Below are 26,735 nucleotides of genomic sequence, written 5' to 3'. Positions count from 1 at the left end.
CATGTGAGGACAAGGAGTTCCAGAACTTTTCACCCCCACAGACTTTCCTTTTATCTAAATATTTAGATACATACAAAATATTTAGACACTAGATCTATACATTAAAAGAATCTTTCCTGGAATTTAGGAACAGTGAAACTTCCCTGGTTTATACTTAAGAACCAGCAATAAGCTTGGTTATAATTCTTTTCCCTGAAACACCTTGCCAAGGATGTTCCAAATACCACCTGAAGAAAGTGGGAGTTACGAGAGTGCATGGGAAAGGTAGCCCTGGAGGTTTGTTTCTTTTTACTCTAATAGAAATAAATCTGGAATCTTTTTTGGCCTTTCTCAGGATGGTGTCATGAAAGAAACAGCAGTACAACACCTAAAATAAAGAAGAATTGAAAGTACTTCGTCTGTTCTGAACTCTTGCAGAGCAATAACAAAGGAGAATTCCATTTACACGACTTAGCAAAATGTCTTTAAACCCTCTTTCCTTATATTATCCCTTGAAAATTTCTCCCCACACAGCATGGCAGCTTTGCTTATTCTCTACTTTTACTCACTAAAAACTCTGAAAGTTCTTTCTTGAAATTCAGCTAACGGGGAGGGGCTTTTCTCTGCCTTTACTCTTGTACCTATCTTTCTCATTCCTACCAGAGGCTCTGACTAGAAGAAATTGTTCTGTGTTCTCAGCTCTACCCATTCCTTTGGGTCACAATGGGCTGAGAAGCTTAGGAGCCAAACACAGATTTTTCTTTAAAAAGTGGGATGGGAAATATTTTTCTCTCTGTAATTTTTAAGTATTGGTACAATTCTGGATTTAGATGTCATTTTCTCTCCTGAGAGTATTTAAGGTGCCTACTGTCAGTGGCTGCCTAGGTGTTGGTCTGTGAAGGGTGCCAAGAAGATCCCCAGCCCCAAATTCACCCCCATCCAACTGCTCATGAGATGCTACAATCACTATCCTTCATTTAGTCATCCTTTCCTTTATGGCTTTCTCTCCTTCAGCATCCTCTTTATAATGCCAGGAATTTTAGAAGATCATTTAAACATTGGCTCTTAGTTATGGACTGAATCATATCTCCCAAAATTCATATGTTGAAGTTCTAACCCCCAGAAACTTAAAATGTGACTGTATATAGAGAATGGGCCTTTAAAGAGGTAATTAAGATTAAATTAGGTCATATGGGTGGACCCTAACGCAATCTGACTTGTGCCTTACAAGAAGAGGAGTCTGGACAGGAGGTGCCAGGGATGGGCGCAGAGAAAAGACCCTGTGAAGAGGCAGCAAGAAGGCAGTTGTCTGCAAGCCAAGGAGAGAGGCCTCAGAGGAAACCAACCCTGCTGGCACTTTGATCTTGAACTTCCAACCTCCAGAGGTTTAAGAAAATAAATTTTTGTTGTTTAAGCTGCTAATTCTGTGGTATTTTATTATGGCAGCCTGAGCAGACTAATACCACTTCTTAACGTAAATTAGTTCATACAACCCTCTGCTGTTTGCCAACTAGTTGAGGTTTGGAGTAGAAATGGGAAATACATTCTTCCCAAGGAGGGAAAGAACTGGATTCTCAAAGAATTATAAGGGAGTGAAACACATAAGAAGGGTGATGGATTGGAAGTAAGAGATAGAGAAAGAGGAAGGTTGATATATCACTAATATGTGACATTTGTATAGGATTATTTGGTTCCAAAGGGCTTTCACATTAGCATTTCATCCTGACAACAGTGTTGGACGGAAACACTGTCTCCATTTTGTAGATGAGGAACCAGAGTCTCATACAAGACACGTGGATAGCTCAGGTCGTCCTCAGAGCCTGAACTCAGACCCAGTAGCATAGAGTCCCACAGATGACAAGCATCTTTGGCTTCCCAGGTTTGCTGTGGCCACCCTGTGCATCACGCTGGTGCCTCCTCTGTGCAGCTACCCCAGCCTGTGTGATCTTGACTTTACCAGGAACAAAAGACCAAACCACCAGTTAACCCAATGTTTTTATACTGCAACCTAGTACCACAACTAGGATCCCCTCTGGGGCCAGAGCTGTGTCCTAGTCCCCTTGGCAGCCCCTTGCAACACCTGATATAGAACCCTTCACAGATGAGCAGAATATTTGCTAATTGAACCAATGTGCCCCAGTTTATTTCTTGCAAAAACAAGGTCTAGACTAATCCAAAGGCAGTCCCTAATTTAAAAACCAGCATTGTAATACAATTTTATTTGTGTGGCAGTGTGTTTGGAAAACTCAGAGTTCATTTTCCAATTAAATAAGTGACATAAATACATATCAAAAGCCAGGATCATGTTTATAATCATTGACCCCAGAATCTCACTACAAGAAGTGTGCCTAAGCAACCAATTCAACAGGAAAGAGAACAAAGATGTTCAGAGATTGTTCTTGTTATTAAACCACAAACCTAGGTACTATCGAATTGTGCCATAAGGAAAAATGGTTAAATAAGAGAAATCAGTGTGTTGTGACATTATGCAAATATTAAAAATGATTATGATGTCTCCCAGGAAATATTTGTGATATAAAGTTAGGCAGAGTCAGAAGGTATATTTGGCATGTCGACCAAGATGGTACTATATTATTTTTTAAATAAAAATGGAAACAAGTGGCGCAAATTTTAGTTAGTTCTCTGCATCAGTGCGAAGGAGCCCTTTAACTCAAATGTAATTAATCTAAGCATTCCATCCTCAGTTCTAGGGCTGGAAGACAGACTCCAAAAAAGGAAAAGTGAAGAGAAAGAAGAAAGAATTCAGGAGGAGGGGGAAGCAGAGGTAGTAATGGCGGGTAAAGACTTCCAACCACTTCATCTAATTTCATCTCTCTCTCCAATTGAACACCAGATTCTCACTTCAGTCATGGACACAGACAATAGTGTGGTGAAGGCCTGGGGGAAGGGGTACAGGGTGGGGGGGATCAATGTGGGGAAAGAGGGAGCATTTGTAATCCTTTCAACAATAAAGATAAATTAAAAAGATATATATTATTGTAAACTAATATCTATGGGTGTCAATAAATACTTGATCAAAAAAATTTTTTAAAGTGTCTGCTACCTATGGAGTAGAGTAAAACTTTAGATTCCTAACCTGGTGTTGGGAGATGGGGATAAGTAAGTGCCCAGAGCTTGAGAAGTGGGGCTCCCAGTAGGGGAGTCCTACCATAGGCACAGGGGTACACTGATGTGGCCTTAACTTTCAGCTCTTGTGCCTTTTATGTGGGCAGTGAGAAAAGGAGATGCCAAACACATTATTAATCCTGAAAATCCCAAGGGTTTCAGCATCCACTAAGAGCTCATTAAACTGAGCTCTTCTGATGTTGAAAATGTTTCACATCTTATTTCATATTTTTTCTATGAATGGTAATTTGAACAACACAGGCAGGATCTCACGTGTTCCACTCCCTTCTCACACCCCACCTCCATCACTGTGTCTGAAATATTATCATGGGCCCACCTTACCTTGGGATATTTATGGATTTGTTGCTTCTTACTCAACTCAAGTATAACACTCCATGGGCACTTTTGGCCTCCTCAGCTGACACTAGTGATGATAACTGAAAGCCACCTTCCTATCACCAATCAGTTCTGGATAGAAAGGTGGGTGAAGGTGAGGAACCCTCAGACACTCTTTTTACTGCTGTTTTTTTCTTTTTTTTTCCCTCCAAAGGATTGCTGGAGACTCAACTTCTCCATCTCATTCACATGCCATGCTAGGTAGGGAAAGATGAGGCATTTGTAGGATACACAGCAACAAATTTAGGGATTCAAACCAGCTTTTCTGTCTCCCAGGCATCTGCTCTCTCCTTTCCAGTATTAGACCATACATGAACCACCCATCACTATTCCCAGAGGAATAAATGTGCAGCTCCTATAGCTTGGGTCTCAAATAAAAGATGAGAAACGTGGTGAAATGAGGTACTCTCTTTTCTTCCTATAAGTGTCCCCATCACACAGTAAGAAGGACAGGAGCAAGTGATCCAGGGGTTCTTCATTGGATTTGGAATCCTGACACCTTTTTATTTTGTTTTGCCAACTCCCCCCATATAAAGGTACCCTTTTATTTTTTACGCGTTTATGTCTGTCTTTTAAAGGGACTAGAACTAAAATGAGTTTTGTGCTGAGGTACTCTTTGTGTACCTTGAGTTAACTAGAAATATCAGCACTTGGAGGTCATTTGACCTGGGAGAGTGAATCTAAGTTGGATTCTCCCAACCAGCAGGACTTCTCCTTAAGTTGTTCACAGCTGTGCTTCTCAAACTTGAATGTACACACAAGTCCCTTCGGGGGTTTTGTTAAAATGCTCATTTGGGTTGGATAGGCGAGTGTGGAGGCCAAGACAATGTCCGACAAGCTCCCAGATGTTGCTGGTGCTGCAACCACAGAGTAGCAGTTGTTGCTGCAGCCGCCCTCTCTGGCTGTCCTCTTGGCCCAGTAGACAGAGAGTAGGTGCCACGCAACATGCTTACAGAGCATTTTGGTCCCAGGCACATTACTCAGTATCTAAGAGGGTGCGGCGAAAACTTCCTTGGCAGGAGGAAAGACGGGTGGGTAAAAAAACGTGATACTTTTGTCTTCTGTCTGATGTCTAAAGTGAGAAAGAACTCCTCTGGCCCCTGTGGCCCATGTGAGCAACATGAAAGATAAGGAAAAGAAGGGGCTTCAAAAGGATGTGGACAGAGACTGTGATAAAATTCTTTGCTCTGTGGGTGAATCAAGGTCAAGTTATGTTTACCCAAAGCCCAGCGAGCACTGTTTCCAAAACTGAATAAACAGCTTCATCTTTCCGCCTCTCCTCTTCTCTGTCTATACAGTAGAGATGGGGGGTGGACATTAGAATAACTAAGCACAGATGATGATGATGATTTACTAAGCTTTTCACAAGGGATATACAAGTACATTAAGAGCTTAGGGCACCCGATAAAGAAATGATCTGGTTCTTGACATAAAGCTATTCATCTTCTATGTCAAATCTAAGAAGAACCTCGATATACTTAAGGCCAAAGATAGTATCCATTTTCCTTAGGAAATCCAACCAGCAAAAACCAAGTGTTTCTGGCAGAAAATACCATAGGACGTGTTGAATATAACTCTTAAGGATCCTAAGATCTGAGTGCTGGGAGAAACCCTAGAGATCATCTAGGCCAACCTCCACATTTTGTAGATAAGGGAACTCAGGCTGTGAGTCATTCCTCGAGTGGTGGCAATCCTGATCCCCGGATCAATGCTTTCCCATCATGTAGAATCATAATCTTCAGGAACAAGTGTGCTTTTCACCCAGCTGTGGAAGGTTGTCTCTCTCGGAGTAGAGCTATGTCTAAACTATCTGGGTCACTGGAAAATGTTTGTGAAATGTTGTGGTTTAATTTAGATCATTATCTTTGAAAAAGTCAGACAGCTCAGGTCCTCCAATTGGGGCCATTTATGTAATACTAACCAATATCTGAGCCCTGCCTGTGTGCTACTCCTTTGTCTAGATTGCCTTTAATGTTCACTGCACCCCTGAAAGGTAGATATTGTCATCCTGGCCTTACATAGCAGGAGACTGAAGTTCAGAGAGAGGTGGTGGGACAGAAATCACAAGAAAACCTACTATCGCCACCCTCTTTTCTCCCTTTAAAATTTTTTCACTTTTGCTTTTACTTTTAGGAAATTCTTTCAAGCAGCAGACTTAAACGTGTCAGGAATAGGAAAGGATAAAAGGACAGAAGTGTGGATAAAAGGTTTGCATTGACCATAGGAAACCATAAAAGCTCAGAGGGTGATGCCATTGGCTTTGCTCAGGAGCGAGATTCAAAATACTGACCAAGCAGGATAGCAGGGTCAGGAACAAATGTGAATATAGCAGTAAAATGAATTGGGAATTTAGCAGACTATAGTGAGAAACTTTCAAAAAGCATCAGGTAGGGGTAATGACAAATCTCGGGATGATCCCTACAGAGGTCACAGAGCTAAAGGACTCACAGTAATGGAGGTGGGAGTCTCATCTAGGCTTCAGAGCCCATGTTCTTAGCAAAGATGCCATGCCATCTCTTCTAGGTCCATATCTCTAGCCCTCAGCTTTAGTCTAGACGTACTCTGCATCCTTCTACTTTTCCACTCAGCTAGCCTCTGGTACTGCAACTCTGTTCAAAACTATTTCTTTTTCTCCTTAACATTGCCATTGAGGTTTTAGCCAATGCAATCAGATTAAAGAATGTAGAGGCATAAAAATTAGAAATAAAAGAAATAAAACTATCCCTGTTTACAAGTTATGATAGTATATCTAATAAACCCAAGAGAATCATTGATGAAAGTAATAAAATAATTTTAAAAGATAGCAATCAATAGTGATACTAAAAAAATCATGGGATGGGAGGGGGAGGGGAGAAAGCACTCCTTTACAGGATAATGCCAGCTAAGGAATGCAGAAAAAAGGATCTCAGGGGAATTAAGTGCAGAAAGATGGATCTCAAGGGACTTAAGTTGAGTGAAAAAAGCCAATTTCATATTATATAACATTTACATAGCATTCTGAAAATGACAAATTATAGGAGAACAAGATGGTGGCGTAGGTAACAGCTGCACCCGCCCCCTCCCGCAGCCACATCAAAATTACAACTAAAATACAGAACCACCATCTCTCAGAGCCTCCTGAGATCTGGCTGAACAGAAGCCCTACAACCAGGGAACTGAAGGAGCATTGAGAACAGTAGGAGGGGCGGAGACGCAGGCCGATCGGGGCTGGATCCTGGAGACACAGCCTCGGGCCCACACCCGGCGCCGAGGTTGAAACCCGGGAGGGAATCTCGGTGGTGGGGGTTTCCTGGAGGAGTGAGGGGTCCAGTCCCACAGCAGGCCCCCAACCCAGGGCTCCAGGGCCAGGAAGGGACGCTCCCACAACTTCAGGCTGTGAAAACCAGGGAGGAATGTCGCTGAGGGTAGCAGAGGCTGCAGGAGCCCCAGCAGCTCCTCTTAAAGGGTCCGCACACGGACTCACTCAGACACGCTCCCTCGGAGCCCAGCACCGGGCAGCAGCTTGAAAGGACCTGGGACACTCGGGGAGGAACTAACTTGCCTGAAATCTGGGCGAGAGATGGAGGGGCAGCTTTCTCCCAGGCAGAAAAGCCAGCAGAGGCCATGGCTCCTTTGGCGAGTCCTCCCTGCACACAGCTGGCAGGCAGGTGCCATATTTGAATCCCCAGCACCTGACCCACACCTTTGGCCCCGCCCCATGATTCTGGGAGGCCCTGCCCCTCCCCACCTGCAAGCCATTTCCAGGGGCTTTTCTATGCAAGTGGCCTCTCCAGCCTCATGCTTAGGACTTTCCTAAAATCTCTCAAAGAAGCAGCAATGTGTCCCATACAGTTTGATAAGTGGCCCCAGGCCTGGCAGTAGTGGCAGCCTGCATTGGTTCATAGCTTCACCTCTCCTGGACACCTCCAAGCCCAGCACAAGTATCAGCCAACTACGGTTTGCTGTGTAGCTCATGCTGGGTGGCCCTGGGCAAGGCACTGGCAGAGGCTGACTTTGCACCTCCTGGGAGGCCCCAGAGACAGTGTACCTAGTGGCCAGACTCGACTACACTGGATTACAACCCTACCACATCCACAAGTGACACACTCAAGGGGTACACTTGGTGAACCAAAGCTCCACTGAAGTAAATCCTGCTCCATAGGGGTGTCTCCAGCACAGCAGCTCTTTGGCTGTAGTTGCAGCTGGTCATTACAGCCAATTGGCCTGGGGGTCAATTCCTCCCAGTGATGCCAAGAGCAACCAAGGCTCAACTACAATAGGACAGTGACACAGCCCACACAGGGGAGCACCTAGAAGGCCCAGCTCAGGTGACTGGGGAGGCTGAGCCACTGGACCCTAAAGGACGCCTACTGCACAAAACCACTCTACAGACTGCAGGAGACACAGCAGCTCTACCTAATACATAGAAACAAACACCTGGAGGCAGCCAAAATGTGGAGGCAAAGAAACATGTCACAAAGGAAAGAACAGAAGAAATCTCCAGAAAAGGAACTAAACAAAATAGAACCAAGCAAGCTACTAGATACAGAGTTCAGAATTACTGTAATAAGGATGCTCAATGATATTAGTAAGACTATTACGAAAACAAGTGAGACCATTGATGACTTAATAAAGTACCAATCAGAAATGAAGGCTACATGAACTGAAATGAAGAATCATTTACAGGGAATCAACAGTAGAGTAGAGGATACTGAGAATCAAATCAGCAATTTGGAATATGAGGAAATAAAAAACACCCAACCAGAAAAGCAAAAAGCAAAAAGAATCCAGAAATATGAAGATAGTATAAGGAGCCTCTGGGACAACTTCAAGCAGCCCACATTCATATTATTGGGGTGCCAGAAGGAGAGGAAAGAGACCAAGAAATTGAAAACCTATTTGAAAAAATAATGACAGAAAACTTCCCCTACCTGGGGAAAGAAATCGACTTACAAGTCCAGGAAGCACAGAGGGTCCCAAAGAAGAGGGACCCAAAGAGGCCCACAGCAAGACATATCATCATTAAAATGCCAAAGGTTAAAGACAAAGAATCTTAAAAGCAGCAAGAGAAAAGCAGTTAGTTACCTAGAAGGGAGCACCCATACGACTGTCAGCTGATTTCTCAACAGAAACTTTGCAGGCCAGAAGGGAGTGGCAAGAAATATTCAAAGTGATGAAAAACATGGAACTACAACCAAGGTTGCTCTACCCAGCAAAGCTATCACTTAGAATTGAAAGTCAAATAAAGAGCTTCACAGATAAGAAAAAGCTAAAGGAGTTCAGCACCACCAGACCAGCACTACAGGAAAAGTTGAAGGGTCTTCTTTAAGAAGAAGCTAATGAACAAAAGAATCTGATGAACTAAATAGATCCAGAGACATTGACGCATGCAACAGACAGTCATATTTCAGAGGAAAGAGGGAAGTGGGGTGGAGGGTGGGAAGAGATTAACCAAAGAAGTTATATGCATATATGCATAACCCATGGACACAGACAATAACGGGGTAAAGGCCTGGGGAGGGAGTGGGAGCAAGGTGGAGGGGGTCAATTGGGGGGGAAATGGGACACTTGTAATACTTTCAACAATAAAGATAAATTTTTTTTTTAAATGACAAATTATAGAAATGGAGAATAGTTTAGTGGTTGTCAGGGATTAGGAAGGAAGGAGGTAGGTGGCTACAGCTACAACAGGGTAGCAGGAGGGACCCTTGTGATGGGAACTGTTGTGATTTTAACTATGGTGGTGATCATGTGAATCTACACATTTGATAAAGTTGCATAGAACTAAACACACACATACACTATTGAATTCATACAAAATTGGTGCAACCTGAATAAGATTGATGGATTGTATCGATGTCAACTTCCTGTTTGTGATATTGTGCTATAGTCAGGGAAACTGAATATAGAATATATTGGATCTCTATTCTTATTTTACAACTGTATGTGAATCTACAATTATCTCAAAATTAAAAGTTAAAAACAAATACACACACAACCCTCTGACCTTCTTGGACTTGTTTCTCTTAGTGACCCTCACATTTCCATCATCTGAGTCTCCCAAGCTTGACCCTTCGTCATTCTCTTCAAATTTCACCTCTCCTTTGCCCTCATATCAGATCACTTCCCAAAAGTCATTATTTTTACCTGTCACTACGCTTTTTTAATTAATTTTGAGAGAGCGAGAGAGATCAATTTGTTGTTCCACTCATTTATGCATTCATTGGTTGCTTCCTGTATGTGTCCTGACCAAGGACTGAACCTGCAACCTTGGCGTAGGATGATGCTCCAACCAACTGAGCTACCAGGCCAAAGCCTCCTTCTGCTCAATACTCTTGTTCATATCTCCTCTCATCTCCACTTTTACCACCTCCTAACTGCTCACCTGCCATAGCAATAGCATTTTATTATTTCTCTCTACCTTTCATCTCTCCATCCCTCCAATATGTCTTTAAAATATTGTCAAATAGAGCATCCTGAAGTACAGAACTGATTGTACTAGTAGCATAATAAATGGCCTAGAGGTGAGGTTTTGTGTGTTCTCCACCTGTGTGACTCATCTCTGGTTATAACAACAACAAACCTCCCTTCTTTTTCTTTTGATCCAGGAAGTGGGTTTGTCTTACACGGACTCAGTTTTTGTTGGGGGTATTAACTGCATTTTGTTGTTTTACTTTGGCGATTGTGTTTGCCAATCAGAGCAGAAGACAGATTCCTCAGAACCATTAACCAGCATGTGACCATAGGAGCTTCTTGGACACCCCAAGTCGTTGCCTTTGGCCATGCTGATTGGTCTTCTGTGTCTCCTGACATGAGGCCCCCCTGATAGGGAATACATGAGCCAGATGAGGAGAAAGGTTACTTTTGACTATACTGTGTTTGGAGGGTGAATAGAGTTCGCCTGGCAGGGTCAGCAGAATAGGTCACCTGGCTTAGGGAATGTTGTGTTCAGGGGACTATAAGTAAAATGTTTTGCTGGAGTGTGAATGGCACAGTTACGAATGACAGAAATATGTCAGTGGAAATAACGTAAGCGAAAGGATCTTGAAATCTGTAAAAAGCCCCATAAATCCTATTTGTTGCCTTATAACCCCTCAAGCAGTGCTGTTTTAGGACAAAATGATAAAATATGTAAGGTTACTTTGCGAGCTGGAAAAAAATTATTCCTTAAAGCTCGATTGTGGCAGAGCAAAGAAATGGAGTTTCTTTTGAATTCATCTTCTAAGAACTATTTATGAGAATTCTATATTAGTTTCCTCCCTCCCACCTACATTCACATGAATAGTTTATAATAGATTAGTTGATTGGAACTAGTCCTGTACACCAGAAGATTGCAGGTTTGATTCCCGGCCAGGGCACATACCTAGGTTTCGGGTTCAATCTCCAGTAAGGGCACATATGAGAGGCAACTGATCAATGTTTCTCTCTTTTTCTTTCTCTCTCTCCTTCTCTCCCTCCCTCTGTCTCTCTAAAATCAGTGAAAACATATCCTCAGGTAAAGATTTTTTTAAAAAGAAAGAAAAATTAAATAAACTTTTAAATAAATAAAATACGGTCAATTCCCTGATCACAGCCAGCTAGGTCCCCACTGTTTAGTTTGAATATTTCCAGTCACTTCTCATTGTTGCTGGCTGCTTGCATCACCTATTATTTATTTAAACTATTTCATCAACATGGGCAGCAGTAGGCACTGACTAAATGATTGGGAGCATCGGCAGTGGTAATACTGTTCATTCATTCATTCATTCATTCATTCATTCATTCATTCAAGCAAATATCCATCTTTGTTCAGCAAGGATAAATGCTAAGTGCACTGGCAGAAGCAAAGTTTGGTGTCTCAAGGATGGGGGCTGGGGCAACGAGGTCAATGGAAGTTAATGTGATAAAAGAAAAGGAACTGCCCTGGCCAGGTGGCTAGGTTGGCTGGAGTGTTGTCCTGTACGCCAAACGGTTGCGGGTTTGATTCCTGGTCAGGACACATACCTAGGTTGTGGGATAAAAAAGACATATCCTCAGCCTAGCCGGGTGTGGCTCAGTGGTTGAGCGTCTACCTATGATCCAGGCGATTGTGGTTTGATTTCCTGTCAGAGCTCATGTCCCGGTTATGGGCTCCATCCCCAGTCAGGAGCATGAGGGAGGCAGCCGATCAATGATTCTCTCTCATCATTGATATTTCTATCTCTCCCCCTCCATTCCTTTCTCTGAAATCAATAAAAATATATTTAAAAAAACAAAAAACAAAAAAAAAACATATCTTTGGGTAAGGATTACAAAGAAAAAAGAAAAACAAAGGTGCCTTGCTCTGGCTGGCATGGCCCAATGGTTAGAGTGTTGGCCTGCACACTGAAGAGTTGCAGGTTCAATTCCCAGTCAAGAGCACGTATGTGTGTTGCAGGTTTGAGTGCTGGCTTCAGTTGGGGTGCATGCTAGAGGTGACCAATCAATGTGTCTCTCTCACATCAATGTTTCTCTCTGTCTCTCTTTCTACCCCTCCCTCCCTCCTTCCTTCCTTTCCACTTGCTCTAAAAATCAATGGAAAAAATATCCTCAGGTGAGGATTTAAAAAGGCACCTGGTTCCCTGGGGAAATAAGAGGGGAGACTGTGTGCTCTGAGGGAGGAAATCTGGGTGCAGTTGGGCACATTCTGCAGTAATTAGCATCCATCATCTGTGTGTTATCTGATCCACAGTTCCTGAGACCTGGCTGGGCCTCGAAGGTCAAATAGTCAGAGTTTCCACAGTTGAAGGATGAGTGACTCATAGGGTAAGACCCTTCTGGAAAACAACTTGTGCCTTCATCATCACTTGTTACCAAGAATAAAAGGGAGGTAGGGTATTGAGAATCCAGGTATTTTCTCTTTACCTTGGAAGGAAAAAAGAAAGCAGGCAACCAAAAATATTCCTCCTAGCAGCTGTCTCTAAATTGAAATTATCATGTTTCAGGATCTCAAACACTTCTGCAAGTGAACCGTTGGGGCTGGTTATTTTCTACCCCTGGAAGTCTTCTCAGTTGATAACAAGTTTTTGTACATGAAAGGGTTAACCACAAGCTCACCACAGAATGTCAATCTGATGAAAATTAAAGGGTTATCAGATAAGAAAAACAAGGGGGTAGAAATACATACTCTTGTTCTTTCTCTAAAATCTAAAAGCAGTTTTCCTTCAAATCTTTGAAACCTATTTCTTGGGATGGAATGATATTTAGTAGAAATAGGCTACATGGGTGAATCCCACAGACAGTATTCTACGAGGAGAGTTTTCTGGGAAATTAGACTGCAGAGTTGAGGGGATTTTCAACTGGATAACAGTAGAATTTCCACTGATACTTTAAAGAATACCAGATAGGTAAGTGTGATGCCAGATGAAAACATAAGACCAGAAGGGAAACAAAGAAAAGATGGAGAAAGAAAAAAGTCATGTGCAACAATGGAGACTTCAGCAACAAAGCGTTTCTCCTCAAAACTATGGCCTAGTCTGGGTGTCAGGCAAGGGCCAGCCATGTTGACACAGGCCCTAATTTGACACAGGCCCTAATTGTGTCCAGCACACCAAACCCACATGTACAGAACCTGGGATAACCCATCATCCACCCTCTCCTGTCATCTCCAACCCACCTCCTGGGAATGATGCTTGGAACCCTCACTCTGAGGCACTCCCAGTTCTCAAGAGTCACGCTCAGTTTTAAAAAGACACAAGTGTATACTGTTTGGACTGAATGTTTGTATCGCCCCCCCACACAAACATATAATTCGTATGACAACACCCTGCTGTCCGTTGTGATGATATTAGGAGGTGGGGCCTTTATGATTAGATGAGGTCATGAGGGTGAAGCCTCATAAATAGTATTCATGCCCTTCTAAGAGCCACAAGAGAGCTGGCTTCCTCTCTTTGCTCTCTGCCATGTGAGGACACAATGAGAAGGTGGCCATCTGGGACCCAGAAGCAGGTCCTTGCCAGACCCCTGCCATGCTGGTCCCCTGATCTCAGACTTCCAGTGGGATGATGGGTGGGCAACACAGGGTAGGGAGAAGGTTATGTCAAGATTGTCAGTTAGCCTGGCTGGGCGTGGCTCAGTGGTTGAGCATCGACCTAGGATCTAGGCGATCGGGGTTTGATTCCCGGTCAGGGCACATGCCCGGGTTGCGGGCTCAATCAATGACTCTCTCATCATTGATGTTTCTATCTCTCTCTCTCCCTGGCCTTTCCTCTCTCTGAAATCAATAAAGATATATTAAAAAAAAAAAAAAAGATTGTCAGTTAAATGATACCGGAAGCCCTCTCTTGTACTCCAGGGACTGGCCTTAGAAAAGCCAACTTAACTTCAACACTTTTGTTGAATTCAGTCTGTGGACTCCCTCAGCCAGTGCTGAAGGAAACACAGCCTTCCATGTTCCCCAGCACTCTACACCATTCCAGCCTTACATAAATTCTTAGCTAATATATGGAAGCATGGTCCCTGGTCCTGCAATGGGCCTTAATATTGGGCTTTGAATCCAAGGTGGCTGCATTTCTAAGGACATGGGAACTTAAGATGTTACCATGATTCACTGAGAATTGCTTTGTGCTAAAAAAAAAGAAGAGAATGTTACTTTTCACTTCACTATAGGGCAAGTATTTATTAAGCCATAGAATGTCAGGACTGATAGGGGGCTTAAAGACGCCTTCTCTTAATCTTCTTGCTTGCATAACATGCACACTTTTGTCCAAGGTATCTCAGAGTTACTGCATTCCAGGAGCTACTACTCTAAGCACTTTAAGCATATTGACTCCCTAATCCTCTCAGTCACCTATAAAGTAGGCTATTATAAATATTAATGCTAAATACTATATATTATTAAAATATAATTAAATATATGATAAATAACATACAAAATACTATAGTATAATTACTATAAGTATAAATAAGAATCATTCAATAATTAATTAATTATTAGATGAGTGGTTCTTACCATCTGCATTTTATAGATAGTGGAAGTGGGGCACTGATAGATTTCAGTGAGTGACCTTCCCAGAGTCACACAGCCAGTCTGTGGTGAAGGCAGCACTTGGACCTGGCAGCCTAACAGCAGTAAGTGTTCATACCTCTCATCCCTTTGTGTCTTGGCAGCATCTGTTCCTGGGGTCACTATAGCCTCTGACCTCCCACTGCCCCTGTCCTGCATCTTTCCTGCATTGTGGGGATGCTATCGTAGGCCTTCTCAGTGTAGGTGATGAGAGCAATCATGGAGAGAGGGTGCTAAGGTTCAGAGATTGTAAGGGCTGGAAGTTCCAGGGTTGGAACTTGATTGGGCCACATGGGACCAATGAAAGGAAAGAAACAAGGAATTTGCCCAGGTTTCTGGGACAGTTGGGTGGATGATGGTGTTGTCATGGAAACAGGAAATAGGGGAGAAAGAGCCTTGGGGGAACAATTCTGGATGTGTCAAGTTTGAGAAGCCTGTGAGATATTTATGTGAAAAGGTCCAATGAGCCTTCAGTTGTACAGATTAGAAGTCCAACAAGTCATGTTTATTGAGCACCTACTACATCCTAGTTACTTTAGGCAGGCTGTCTTACAAACCCCACAGCCACCCACTGGGGTGGAGGCATGTTATTCCCATTTTCTTTCCACAGCAACGAAAGCCCATGGAAGTTTAAGGAATCTTCCTACCATCCACTCTCACCTAACCTACCAGCCTAACTCAGCTTCTTTGGGGTCTACCAATCCCTGCCTCCCGTCTGCTGCTAATCATTCTCAATGAAGCCAGTGCCAACTCTCTAAAGTCCAGATCATATCCTCCCCTTGCCTAACACTGCTCTGTGGTATGCTGTTCATGAGCCCTTTCTGCTCTCCCAAGATGTTTTCCAGTTGGGCAGAATTCCAAGTAGGCAGGTAAGATGTGAAAAATTATTCTAGTAAGGGGAGAAATAAGGCTCCCCTAGAAGCCAAGCTTTGAAATCACAGGTGAAGATATGTTTGCAGAATAGGAGAGCTGCTGGCTGGGGTGCATGGAGCTGGGGTGCCCTCTACAGAGGACATGTGGACATCCAGGTAAGAATATTAGATGCCAGGCAGAGGAAATATGATCCAGATGCAGTGGAAAATGGTTTGAGCTCTTTGATCAGGGAAAAGTCATCATGAAATCTGCTTTCAGGGGAGATTAATTTGGGGGGTCACTCAAAGAATGACTAAAAATGAGAGATGGGAGGCTTACATAAGAAGTCATGGGACAGCTGCTTTCCTTGTACAAGGATGGAGCAGATAGCCCACTTCCACTGCTTTCTTGGGCCTCACAACCTCAGTTTCCTCATCTGTAAAATGGGAATGATAATAATGGTACCCATCTAATAAGGTTGTTATGAGGAGTCCATGAGATAATAGATGCAGTGTGTAGCTTGGTGCCTGGATGGCCCACAAAAAGGCTCTGGAGCCCCAATTACTATCACGTGTAGAGGAGGAAGGGAGGATGCTTAGGGGGCCTGACCCACTCTGACTGAAAGTTCCTCTTGCACCAGCCTATGACAAACTCAGACCAGAGGAGTGAAACTCAAGAACTCCTGGGAGACGGAAACTGAAATTCACAGCCCATGAGTGAAATGCAGTGAAAGCCAAAAGTGAAATAAATGACAAAATGATTGAATACCGAGGGCTGAAATGCTAACCCTTTGCGGTCTCCGTGCTCTCTTAAGTGTTAGCAGGATGTCTGAGGAAATTGCCCTTTTATTTTAAAATGGTTTTGGTTTGTGTGTGTGTGTGTGTGTGTGTGTGTTTTTGTAGTTGCTTGTTTTGCTTTCCACTTAAAATACGGAGTTTTCTTTTTACAAAGATCCTTTTATTCTAAATCAGTCTCTGAACAGAGGTGTCACTACCACAGGGGCCGGAAACAGATACCAACCACACAGGTACTCAGCTGGGTTTGAAGGCTCTGCCCGGTCTCATCAGCCGGGGAAGCCGAGACAGCCCTGGCCACAGCCAGGAAAGGTGTCAGATGCACGACCTCATGTAAAGTCATCACCATCACCTCCAAAACTCCCGGGAAACTCAGAGCTCTGAGACAGGAAGAAGCTGACGTCAACCTATGTTTTGGGGACGTGAAGCAGAACTCTTAGAAATGATTCCTTTGCCCTTTACTTGGTATCATAGTAACTGATCTTTCAATAAGGAGATGGGCCAGTTTGCTCCAAAGGGCTCATTTCATGAAATTATAAAAAAAACAAAACTTTTTTTTTTTTTTTTTTTTTTTAAGGAACACTGTTGGTTCGCTTTTAAGTACATAATAACATAAATTGAACTGATTACATTCCCTTGGAGAGGAACATCTTTCCTGAGTGTTTAGGATGGGGAAATGGTTCACGCCCAGCTGGGGAGGCAGCACTTGGTCAGCACCGTCTATAAATGGGGCTTCTAAACCACTTGGGGGCTTTGGAGGAAATCAAACAGCTTGATCTTAAAGGACTGTAAATACTCCCACCTGAAGTGTTTTCATTTTCCTGTAAAGGAATTTCTTGAGAAAAAGAAAGCTTCTGCACATCCTCTCTCTATGTTGTTCCAAATTCAAAATTACTGGTGTTTGATTTTAATAATTTTAATGAGTAATAATTTGTCCCAAATGTTAGTATAAACATGAAGCAGTTATTGACTTAAGATGTTGGGATTGCAGTAGGAATGAACATTTCTCTATCTGTGTGTTCTATCACTCTTTCTTTACACTCGTGCCTTAGATCTTGTGTTGTAATTATCGGTGCCACGTATTTCTCCCCTGCAGCCTGGTGACCTCCTGCAGACTGAGGACAGGGTTACATTCATCTCTTACCCTGTATCTGGCACATGGCAGTTGCTCAATACATGCTTGCTGAATAAATAAATAAACAAAGGAATGAGCAAATGACGGGAAGTCTTGCTGCAGGCAAGACTGTCCCCAGCCACCCGATGGCTTCCCTCTTCCACCCGTCCCACCCATCCTGTCAGCTCTGCCTTGGCAGCAACATTTTCACTGAAAACCTTCACAGCAGAGAAAACACCCACCATGTTGCCTTAGAAGCACCCACCTATCCTTGCCTTTGTTTTTATTGCTGAGAGTACAGAAAGCAGTGAGGCTGCTGAAGGAGGTATCTATTTTGGTCCCAAACAGAAAAGAGTGGGTGATTCCGTGGGCAGATCTGGCAATTCCTGAACGTGGTGTGGTTGACTCATGCTCGGAGGTGCTCAGAATTTCCTCCGTTTTGTGGGTGTCTGGGGCAGACTTGGCCTGACTGAAGTTTCTTTGAAGCACCGTCAAATGCAAAAAAGACAACTCAAGCTGCTCTTTGGGGGGAAGGGGGAACACTGAAGGGGAACAGCAAGATTCAGAGAATTTAAGACTCCAAGGACTCAGCGGGCCTGAAGAGATCAGTCCCTCTCTTACATTAAGGGACAGCTCCGTGGCATCAGCGTTCGGTTTCTGTAGGCACAGGCACATTAATTTATGCACAGCCACAGAAGCAGTGGGACATACCCCACAGCATATTTACTTCAACTTTTTAAAGAGTGAAGATAAATTTCTCTGTTAACACAGCACATATATCTTTGACCTTTAGCAGCAGTTTAGAAGAATAAAGAACGCAGGTTCTGGAATGACACTGCCTGGCTCAGCCTAGCTGGGTTACTTTGGGCCACTATGAGCCTCAGTTTGCCAGGTGTAAAATGGGCATAATAATAAGGACTGCCTTGTTTTGAGGATTAACTGAAGTAATGCTATGTTTTCACATAATGCCGGAAAGATAGCATATAGAATATGAGTAGTCGCTCTTGTTGTTATCATTACAGTTCAAAATATTTCTTGGGTCTGGCTGAAAACAAATAAGCCTGAAAGGAAAAATTAGGTGTTGGTATTGGTATCTGTGCGTGGCCTGCCTTAACCAGCCATCTGTTTTCCGGTTCACAGCTTCCCTCATCAGCTCGCCTTTTTTGGCCACTGTAGGCAATCAGGGCCTACTGGAAACTAGTCAATTTTCCATGCTCTTTAGTGTAAAGGAACCAATTGCCTTCTTAGACCTTCCCTTTTATCTTTAGAAATGTGCTGGGGTGTTTTTTTTTTCTTTTTTGAGGAAAAAGTACTCAACGCTCCTAGTCTGACACCAGCCTATTCTTTCACTACCTCTGGAATGAGGGGCATGGGGACGCCTGGGAAAGGGAGAAAGCAGCCAGAAAGCATGTCCGACTAATCTCACCCTCTCCTTCCACTGTGGGATGGGCCTGCCTGGAGGCACAGACTTCTAATCAGCGCCTTACTCCTTCCCTTTTTCCTTTTCCTGGCGTGGTAACCCTCACCTATGACACCCACACTTTGGTGCCTTAGTTTTCTGCTGCCTGCAGTCCTCCTGTAGGCAGGATGCCTGGTACTGGGCTTCAGGCAGAGTTGCTGATCAAAAGCCCCATGAATTGGGTGGTGGGGGTATAGGTGTGAGCTGTCAGGACGGATTCTCAGGACTCTAGCCAGGGGCATGTGGTTAGCTGGGGCTGGGTCAGGGACAACATTTGGATGTAGGGAAATAAGACCCTGGACTTCTTGACTGTTACCCAGAATTGTCATGTGGCCCTGGTGACGATGATCCAGTGATCTATTGTGTGAATGAAGTCTACCAGGTCCCAATAATATGTGTAGATATTAGAGGTTTTAAAGTGAGATGAGGAGCACTCAGATGCTTTTTGTATGAGCAAAAGTATTTTTTAAATCAGAGAATCACTAGCTATTTGAGCCTTATTTGCTCAGCACACACACACAAACACACAAATGCTCATAGATATATGAAATATGGATCATTTCTTTCATTGCCCTACTAAACTCCTCAGTTTTCAGTTTGTTACTCATGGAGCATGATCCATGTATACAACTTTAGCAAAATCATTAGAAAACATCGTCCTCCAACCCATCTCCTGATATTCACAATCACAAATTCAGAGCCAGTAAGTCACAGGGCCATCTGCTCCAAGAAGCCTTCCCTAACTCTCCAGGAAGCACATTACCCACCTTTTCTAATCGTTATGGCATGTGTCAATTTTGTCACATACCACTTTGCAATATTTGATCTTGAATCTTTCCCAGCTTGGCTTGCCCGTTTTAGCTGCAAGTTCTGTGTGGATAGACACAGTTCGTATTTCTTCTCTCACATAAGAGCCTTGCTACTCAAAATGGGGTCCATGCACCAACAACACGGGCCTCATATAGGAGCCTGTTTGAACCAGTATCTCAGCCCCTGCCCTGGATATCCTGAATCAGATTCTGCTTCATAACAATATCCACAGATTTGTAAATACATTGAAGTTTGGGAAGTACTGCGATAGGGCACCCATTCTTAATGAATAGAAATGAAATCATGGAATCAGACCAAAATGGGAATCATTATTTTGTGGATTTCAATCCTTAAAAAAATTATGTCCAATTCTCATCCCCAAATAATCTGAACTAATTGGCATTAATTATTCTTTGGGGGGGGGGGCGGAGTGGACATCATATTTTAAAGCATCCCAGATGCACATTTAATGTGTGGTTGGTGCTGGGAACCACTACTCTAAATGCATTTCCCTGTAGGACTTGTGTTTCCTTATTGAAGGCAGCAGATCCCAGAGTATCCTTAAATCAAGCCAAATAGCCAAAAACTCTGTGAGTAATCTTAGAATGGAAAATACCTAAAATACCTAGAGATAATTATATTACTCTTTTCCCCTAAATGGGTGACTTATTTGAAAGCCTGATGGGGGGGATTCAGTGATGGGTTGTTGACTCATTGGCAAACACTGTTGGCTTCCCTTGTCAGTCAAGAAGAGAATTGCTCAGCAGATGTTTCATCCCTGTTGTTAAGCCAAAAGCAGTTTGAGGGCAAGGGCTGTCAGTTTTTTTAATCTCAGTAATCCTAATGCCTGAATGGATAGGTGAATGCATGTCCTTGAGAGTCTATGGAAAGACATGCAGGGAATACTGGACTGGGATGGAAAAGGTCTAGATCCCAGCCCTGGCTTCACCACTTCTCTTGCTTGCCTGTGTCATCGGTTTGTCCTTGGTACCTTTACTCGCTATCTTCACTAGATACCCAGCCCTCTTAGGCTGCCCTTGCCAATTATAGTCCCCCGACCAGGGAGGGTAACTTTCTGTGCCTCATTCTCTCTGTTCATGACAATGGGTGTTAAGGTATCAAATTATGTAATGAGAGGTCTTACATGGGGACCCTGGTTTGCAGGGAGGCTTCAACCACAAGAAGCTTATCCAAAATTTTATGCATTTGCACATTTTTTTCTAAAGAGATAGCTAATAGAACTCATCAAATTTTCTTAAGGATTTACCAATTTGCTATTCAAAAAAAAAAAATTAATAACCAAAGGCTAGATGGGTTGTTGCTACCACATTGTTTTTCCTGTTGAGAAATTCAGGCTGTGTATATAGGAATGATACATGAGATTCATCTTTATGTAGTGAGGTTCTCTGGGCCTTTCCCTGCCATGAATGCTACCTGGGGCAGCATCTAACTTTACCTAACCAGAACTTACTGAAGAAATCATCAGAAAGGGTCACCAGAGAGGAAAGCAGGAGGTGAGGAAGGTCTTTAAGGGTGTCCAATCTTTCCTTACCTGATACCTGCCTAGAGAAAGAATTGAGAGAAGAGGGTCTCAGAAGTGTAGAGACCCCCCAATAACAGAGGGCCCCTGGATGGACCATAGACTGATGCCAGGATGGTACATGTTGTCAATATAGAGAGAAGAAATCCTAGACTCTAAATTGAAAGGGATCAGAGCCTATCATTTAAGCTTTCTGCTGGTTGGACCTTTCTACACAAATTTTTAAAATTTATTTGTAATCCTCACCTGAGGATATTTTTTCCATTGCTTTTCTTTTCAGAGATAATGGAAGGGAGGGGGAGAGAGAGAGAGACATCAATGTGAGAGAAACACACTGATTGGTTACCTCCCGCACGCAGGGCCGGGGATCAAGCCTGCAACTGAGGTACGTGCCCTTGGCAGGAATTGAACCTGGGACTCTTCAGTCCAAGGGCTGACACTCTAACCACAGCCAAATTGACTAGGGCAAATTTTACTTTTAGTGGCTTCCCACCACCCAGCCTCAGTCACCTTCCCACTCAAATTCTCCTTCCTTTTATGTTTCTCACTGCCACCCAAAGTTTGGAGTGGGGAAGCAGACAGTGGATTAAAACCCGAAATCCATACTTATATGTGATCTGGATGCTTTTGGATTTGAGAAGTATGAAAATCACGTGTCCCTAATTTCCTTTTCTAGGAGGGGAAGCAAACAATAGAGGTTGGAAGACGACACAGGAGAACCAGAATGGAGAACCCAGAACGTCACCCAGTCCGCCTTCCCTGCCAGCATATGCACAAATCCATGGCTTTCCTCAGAAATGGGAATATTCAGCCTCTATTTGAACATTTTCAGGGGTGAAGGGCTTGTAACTTTTTGAAGCAATCAATTGAATTAAGATACTCTTTACTTTTCTCACAGGGTATGGCTTGGAATAAGGGGAAGAGAAATAGGTTCCCACTCGTGTAAGATTTCTCCGGTCAGAAACAAGGAAATGGTTTCAGGAAAAAATTCCTTCAACAGCAAACAAGCAGCAGAAGGCCTCACCAACAGTGAGGTTTTTTGCCTTGACATTTACAACTACAGCAATTAGAGAAGCACTGGGTTACGCTTGAGTGCAGCAGAGAGAGTTGGAAATAACCTACAATGAGATGTCAGCTTTGGTACTTTGACACTCAAAGGTTTCTTAACCAAGGTCCTGTGGTGTATGTCTTCAGTTTGGAAACTTTTTCATCCAAAAGTACCCCAGCTTGAAAGTGCCTTTTAAACAGAGCTTTTTTTTTTTCTTCTTCTATCCCCCTTTTGAGAATTCTTGACAGAAACTGGAAGGGGACCTCAAAATCATCTCTATCAACCTTCTCATTTTACAGAGAGAAACTGAGGCCCAGGGAGGTATAGAAATTTGTCAAAAATCACATCCTTCACATGTCTTCTCTTGAGTCCACCAACAAGTGCCTTAGGAAGTGGTTTGGCCCTCTGTCAACTCCCTGAAAAGTCTTATTTCCCTCTAATTCTCTCCACTGACCTCAGGTGACATGCCCCACTCCCTAAGGGAACTCTGTTTATTTTTAAGGTTCCTACTGATCACTGAGCAATGGGAGGAGCAGGGAAATTAACTTGTATGGCCACCATGTTGAGGGATAGCCTGACTTAAGGGTGACTCTACCTATTATAGGAATTACTTCAACAAGAAACTACACAGAAGTATCCAGAATATTCAAAGATTTAGCCAAAAAAGTTTTAAAATGCTTTCTTTGAAATGAATGGGGTCAAGTGGTGGGGCTGTAGTGCACATCCACAGTTCTTGGCTAGAATCTCTAACTATCCATTAGTGAAGTCAATTCTTTTATGCCTCAGTTTCCTCACATCTAAAGTGGAGCACATGCACAGGCAATATACAGCACTGTCTATTTAAGAATACACTATTTTTTAAAAAGTAGCAACTGTTTTATGAGGTACTCCGTAGGCTTACCAAAACCCTATCTCACCAAGGTATGTCTTTTTAAAAATATGTTTTTTATTTATTGATTTTCAGAGAGGAAAAAATCATTAATTTGTTGTTCTACTTACTTATGCATTCATGGGTTGATTTTCGTATGTGCCCTGACCTGGGATCAAACTTGCAACCTCGGTGTATGGGGACGACGCTTTAACCAACTGAGCTGCCCGGCCAGGGTTCCCCAAGGTATGTCTTGAAAATGAGCGAGGTAACAGTGATAATAACATTTTAGGATATAGACAAATTGAATGATTAAGTGTGAAGTGTTAAACATTTTATGATCTAATGACAAATATGAAGGTGGGAAATTCCAGTGTGGGCAGTAGTCTTTACAAGAAGGGACAATTAGAAAAATCATCTTAATGGGTTTCCGCACTTTTTTTGTTTTTTTATTTTTGAGTCTAAGGGATGAAGATTTGATCACAGAATTCCTAGAATGAAAGAAAGATGATGAAGGCATAGATAAAGTCTCAGAATTTCCACAATTCTGAGAAAGGTGCCTTCAATAACGTGTTCTATTGGTAACATCAGGAGAATTCTCTTTTAACCACATCCCAGGACCCAGTAATATGGAGACTAAAAACATCCAAGTTGATTAATACATCCACTGTAACTCATCACAATTTTAAATGGTGGCTTCGGAAACTTTCAGAATGAAAATCAGCCTTATGAATCAGCTAGAAATTGCATCTGTTGACAATCTGTTTGATTTCATTAGACCTCTCACTCCTGAGGAATAAAAAGACTTGTTTAAGACTAGGTTCTTGGAGGAAAAAGTCTGAGAAGGGACTATTTGTTACCCAATCCATTGCATTCTCTTTAACCACCAAGTCCTCATTTGCCTCTGGATTGGACTATCTCAGGAGCCTCATGAACTGCCTCTGTGCACCTAATGTTTCTCCACCCTATGCCAGAGTCCTCTCCACAGAGCTCTGACCCTGTCTGAAGTGAACAGAACAGAAAGAGCACAAGCAAGAGAGACCTGGGTTTGCACCCCAGCTCTGTCACTGCCTGTGTGACTTCTGAGTTTTGGGTTCTTCTTCATCTAGTGGGTTTGTGACATCCACACTGCAAAGTCATTAAGAAGATTAAAACAAGACATATATCTGGCACATAGAAGGTACTCTATAGATGATAATTTTTACTTTTTAGTAGTCTTTTGTTGACTGCCAAATGAAGTTAAATATTTTTAACTTGTTATCCAAGACCTTGGATCATTAATTTGACCCCATCTTACCTTTCCAGTCTTAATTCCCAATATTCTCACATCACCATCCAGTGCTGGGGGCCACAGCAGGTCACTTGTGGCTCCCTAATGCTCTGCTGTGTCTTTGCTAATATGGTCCTCTCTGTCTGGAATCTCCACTTATGGAAATTCACTAATCCATCAGGGTTTCTTCTTGCATGCCACCTCATGAAGCCTTCTCTGATAGCTTCATGCTCCCATAGATCTTATCACATTCTGACTTTATTACTGTATTACTGTTATTACATCTATGCCTTTCTCCCTCTTACTATGTTATAAATCTCTTAAGGATAGAGACTGCCTTGTTCATTTTTATATTTCCTACAGTGCTGAAAATGGGAATAAGAGGTATTTGATAGATTTTTGGAGAACTGAGTGAATGAAAGAGCTCTCATAATACTTTCACTTGCCCCACTGCCAGCAAGACCACTCATATCCTGAGGTAAGTTACCATTTGCTAGCAATAACACAAGTTTACTTAAAATGTGTTTCCCAGAAATAGGGCATGAATAATTGTAAAGACTTCTCTGTTCTGGCTTGGACTGACCTCCCACTTTGCAAAGACCCTGCTGAGACAGAAATCATATTATAAGCGTTCCTAAAATCATACCCACTTTAGCTCCAAAGACATACCTATACCTGGGTCAGTTCACAGCCCAACATAACTTGTCCACTTCCCTCAAAAAAGCAAAAAGATATATGCATCATCATGTTTCACTTCTTATCTGTGGCCAGTTAGTGTTATTATATATTTAGAAATTAAGGATATGAAATTATAGACTTTGCTACCTTATCTGTCTTCCTGGGTAAGCAAGAGAAGAAGTCATGAGAAAATTCATAGTCAATTAGGAAGGGTGGTTTTGAGGTAGAAGTTGGTGGTTATTTCTTAAAAAAAAAAAAATTGACAAAACCCATCTGAAAGGATAAATGAAATTCAAAATTTGCATATATATAACTACCTTATACACATACATATAGTACATGCATATACACACATAAGAACATAAGAAAAAGTAGTACTCTGAAAGTGAGCATGATTATATTTCCAAAATTTCTATAAAGTTGCACATTTAAGGAGTTTCCTAGGTATGATTTCCAGAGGCAGTAAAAATCAAAGGGTACAACACTGAAGCTAAACTATTCTGAGATCTTAAATTATCCTAATATTTCCTATAAGATACTGACATCTCAGGCACATTTTCCTGGTCTTAGAGAGATTTCTAGCAGATTCTTAGTATTATCTTAATAGCTGGTGGGTGCAGCAGAAAACTAAATCCATTGAGAAAGAAAATAAAATTTCTTTTCAAATATCAGGTCATTCTATTCATCCCAGAATTAACTGTGAAAAACTATGAGTGACAGGCGAGTCCACCATTCTTAGCTCTTTATATAGATCAGGAACAACTGAGGCATAAAATGGGGCCCCAGAGGGTCATAGACAAGGGGTAGAGCCCAGGATTCAACCCCCTTCTCTGTACCTTCTACTTAGGTGCCCTCTTTGATTCTTTGGCTGGGGAGAGGTGACATCCATTAGCCTTCCCAAGTTCCCAAGGGCATCTGTGACCCCTTACCTGTCACGCAGCCAGTTACCATGATGAATGTGAAGAATTTCCACATCAGCAAGTGTAGCTCCATCTTAGCACCTGGGATAGACTGCCTGCTTAGGGACAGTCAAGAGATCTTTCTCTGCAGAATTCTGGGTTTCCTGTCAGCCTCTTGTTAGCATCGTGCTGAGAGGATGGGGGATGACAGGATCAATCCATTAGAGATGCATCCCTGCTGGTCCATCCAGTCTCTGTGACAGCCAGGAGTGGCTCTCTATAAGCGTGAGGCTGATTTGTTCAGCCAGGAAATCGTGCCTGGCAGCCTCTTCTCTAGTCTCATATAGGAAGTGGTTTTAACCAGGTGTTTTTCAAGTTCAATTGCTGGGAGGTGTGGGCTGGGGTTGGTGAGAAGGATTGGGCTTCGTTGATGAATCTTCTTCAGCTTCACCCAGAACAGGAAAGGGAGATTCCCCTGCCGTTAAAAGAAGGTGAGCAAGCACTTCTTGACAGTGGTCTCATCTAGCACTTCATAAATTGAGGTCTTCCCCCAGACTGGCAGCTCCCTGAGGAGTCAGCAGGGGTCACAGGAAATGGAGGAGCATAGCCATGTCAGGAATGTGGAAGAGGTGACTTGACCGTAGATGGCAATTTCCTAAAGTTCTGTGACCACCAATCCCTTTATTTATTTTTTTATATGTCTCTATTGATTTCAGAGAGAGGAAGGGAGAGGGGGAGAGAAACATCAATGATGAGAGAGTCATTGATGGGCTGCCTCCTGCATATCCCCTCCTGGGGAATCGAGCCAGAATCCCTGGCATGTGCACTAACTGGGAATCCAACCTCGATCCCCTGGATCATAGGTCCATGCTCAACCGCTGAGCCAACCAGGCTGGGTGCCACTAATCCCTTTAAAAAGTC

General features: G+C 42.8%; 1 protein-coding gene across 1 annotated transcript in view; it reads right to left on the bottom strand.

The window, feature by feature from the left end:
* The window catches only part of IL2RA (interleukin 2 receptor subunit alpha), a 44,002-nt gene extending 18,094 nt beyond the window's left edge, over window positions 1-25,908 (bottom strand). The window contains exon 1 of the mRNA XM_087823619.1: window positions 25,845-25,908. Coding sequence (XP_087679745.1) covers window positions 25,845-25,908 — 64 coding nt within the window. The remainder of the gene's footprint in view (window positions 1-25,844) is intronic.
* Window positions 25,909-26,735: the final 827 nt, after the last annotated feature.

The sequence above is a fragment of the Miniopterus natalensis genome, chromosome 1, assembly GCF_054644295.1.
Source record: "Miniopterus natalensis isolate mMinNat1 chromosome 1, mMinNat1.hap1, whole genome shotgun sequence".
Classification (NCBI taxonomy): domain Eukaryota; kingdom Metazoa; phylum Chordata; class Mammalia; order Chiroptera; family Miniopteridae; genus Miniopterus; species Miniopterus natalensis.
This window is presented reverse-complemented; position numbering and strand designations above follow the sequence as displayed.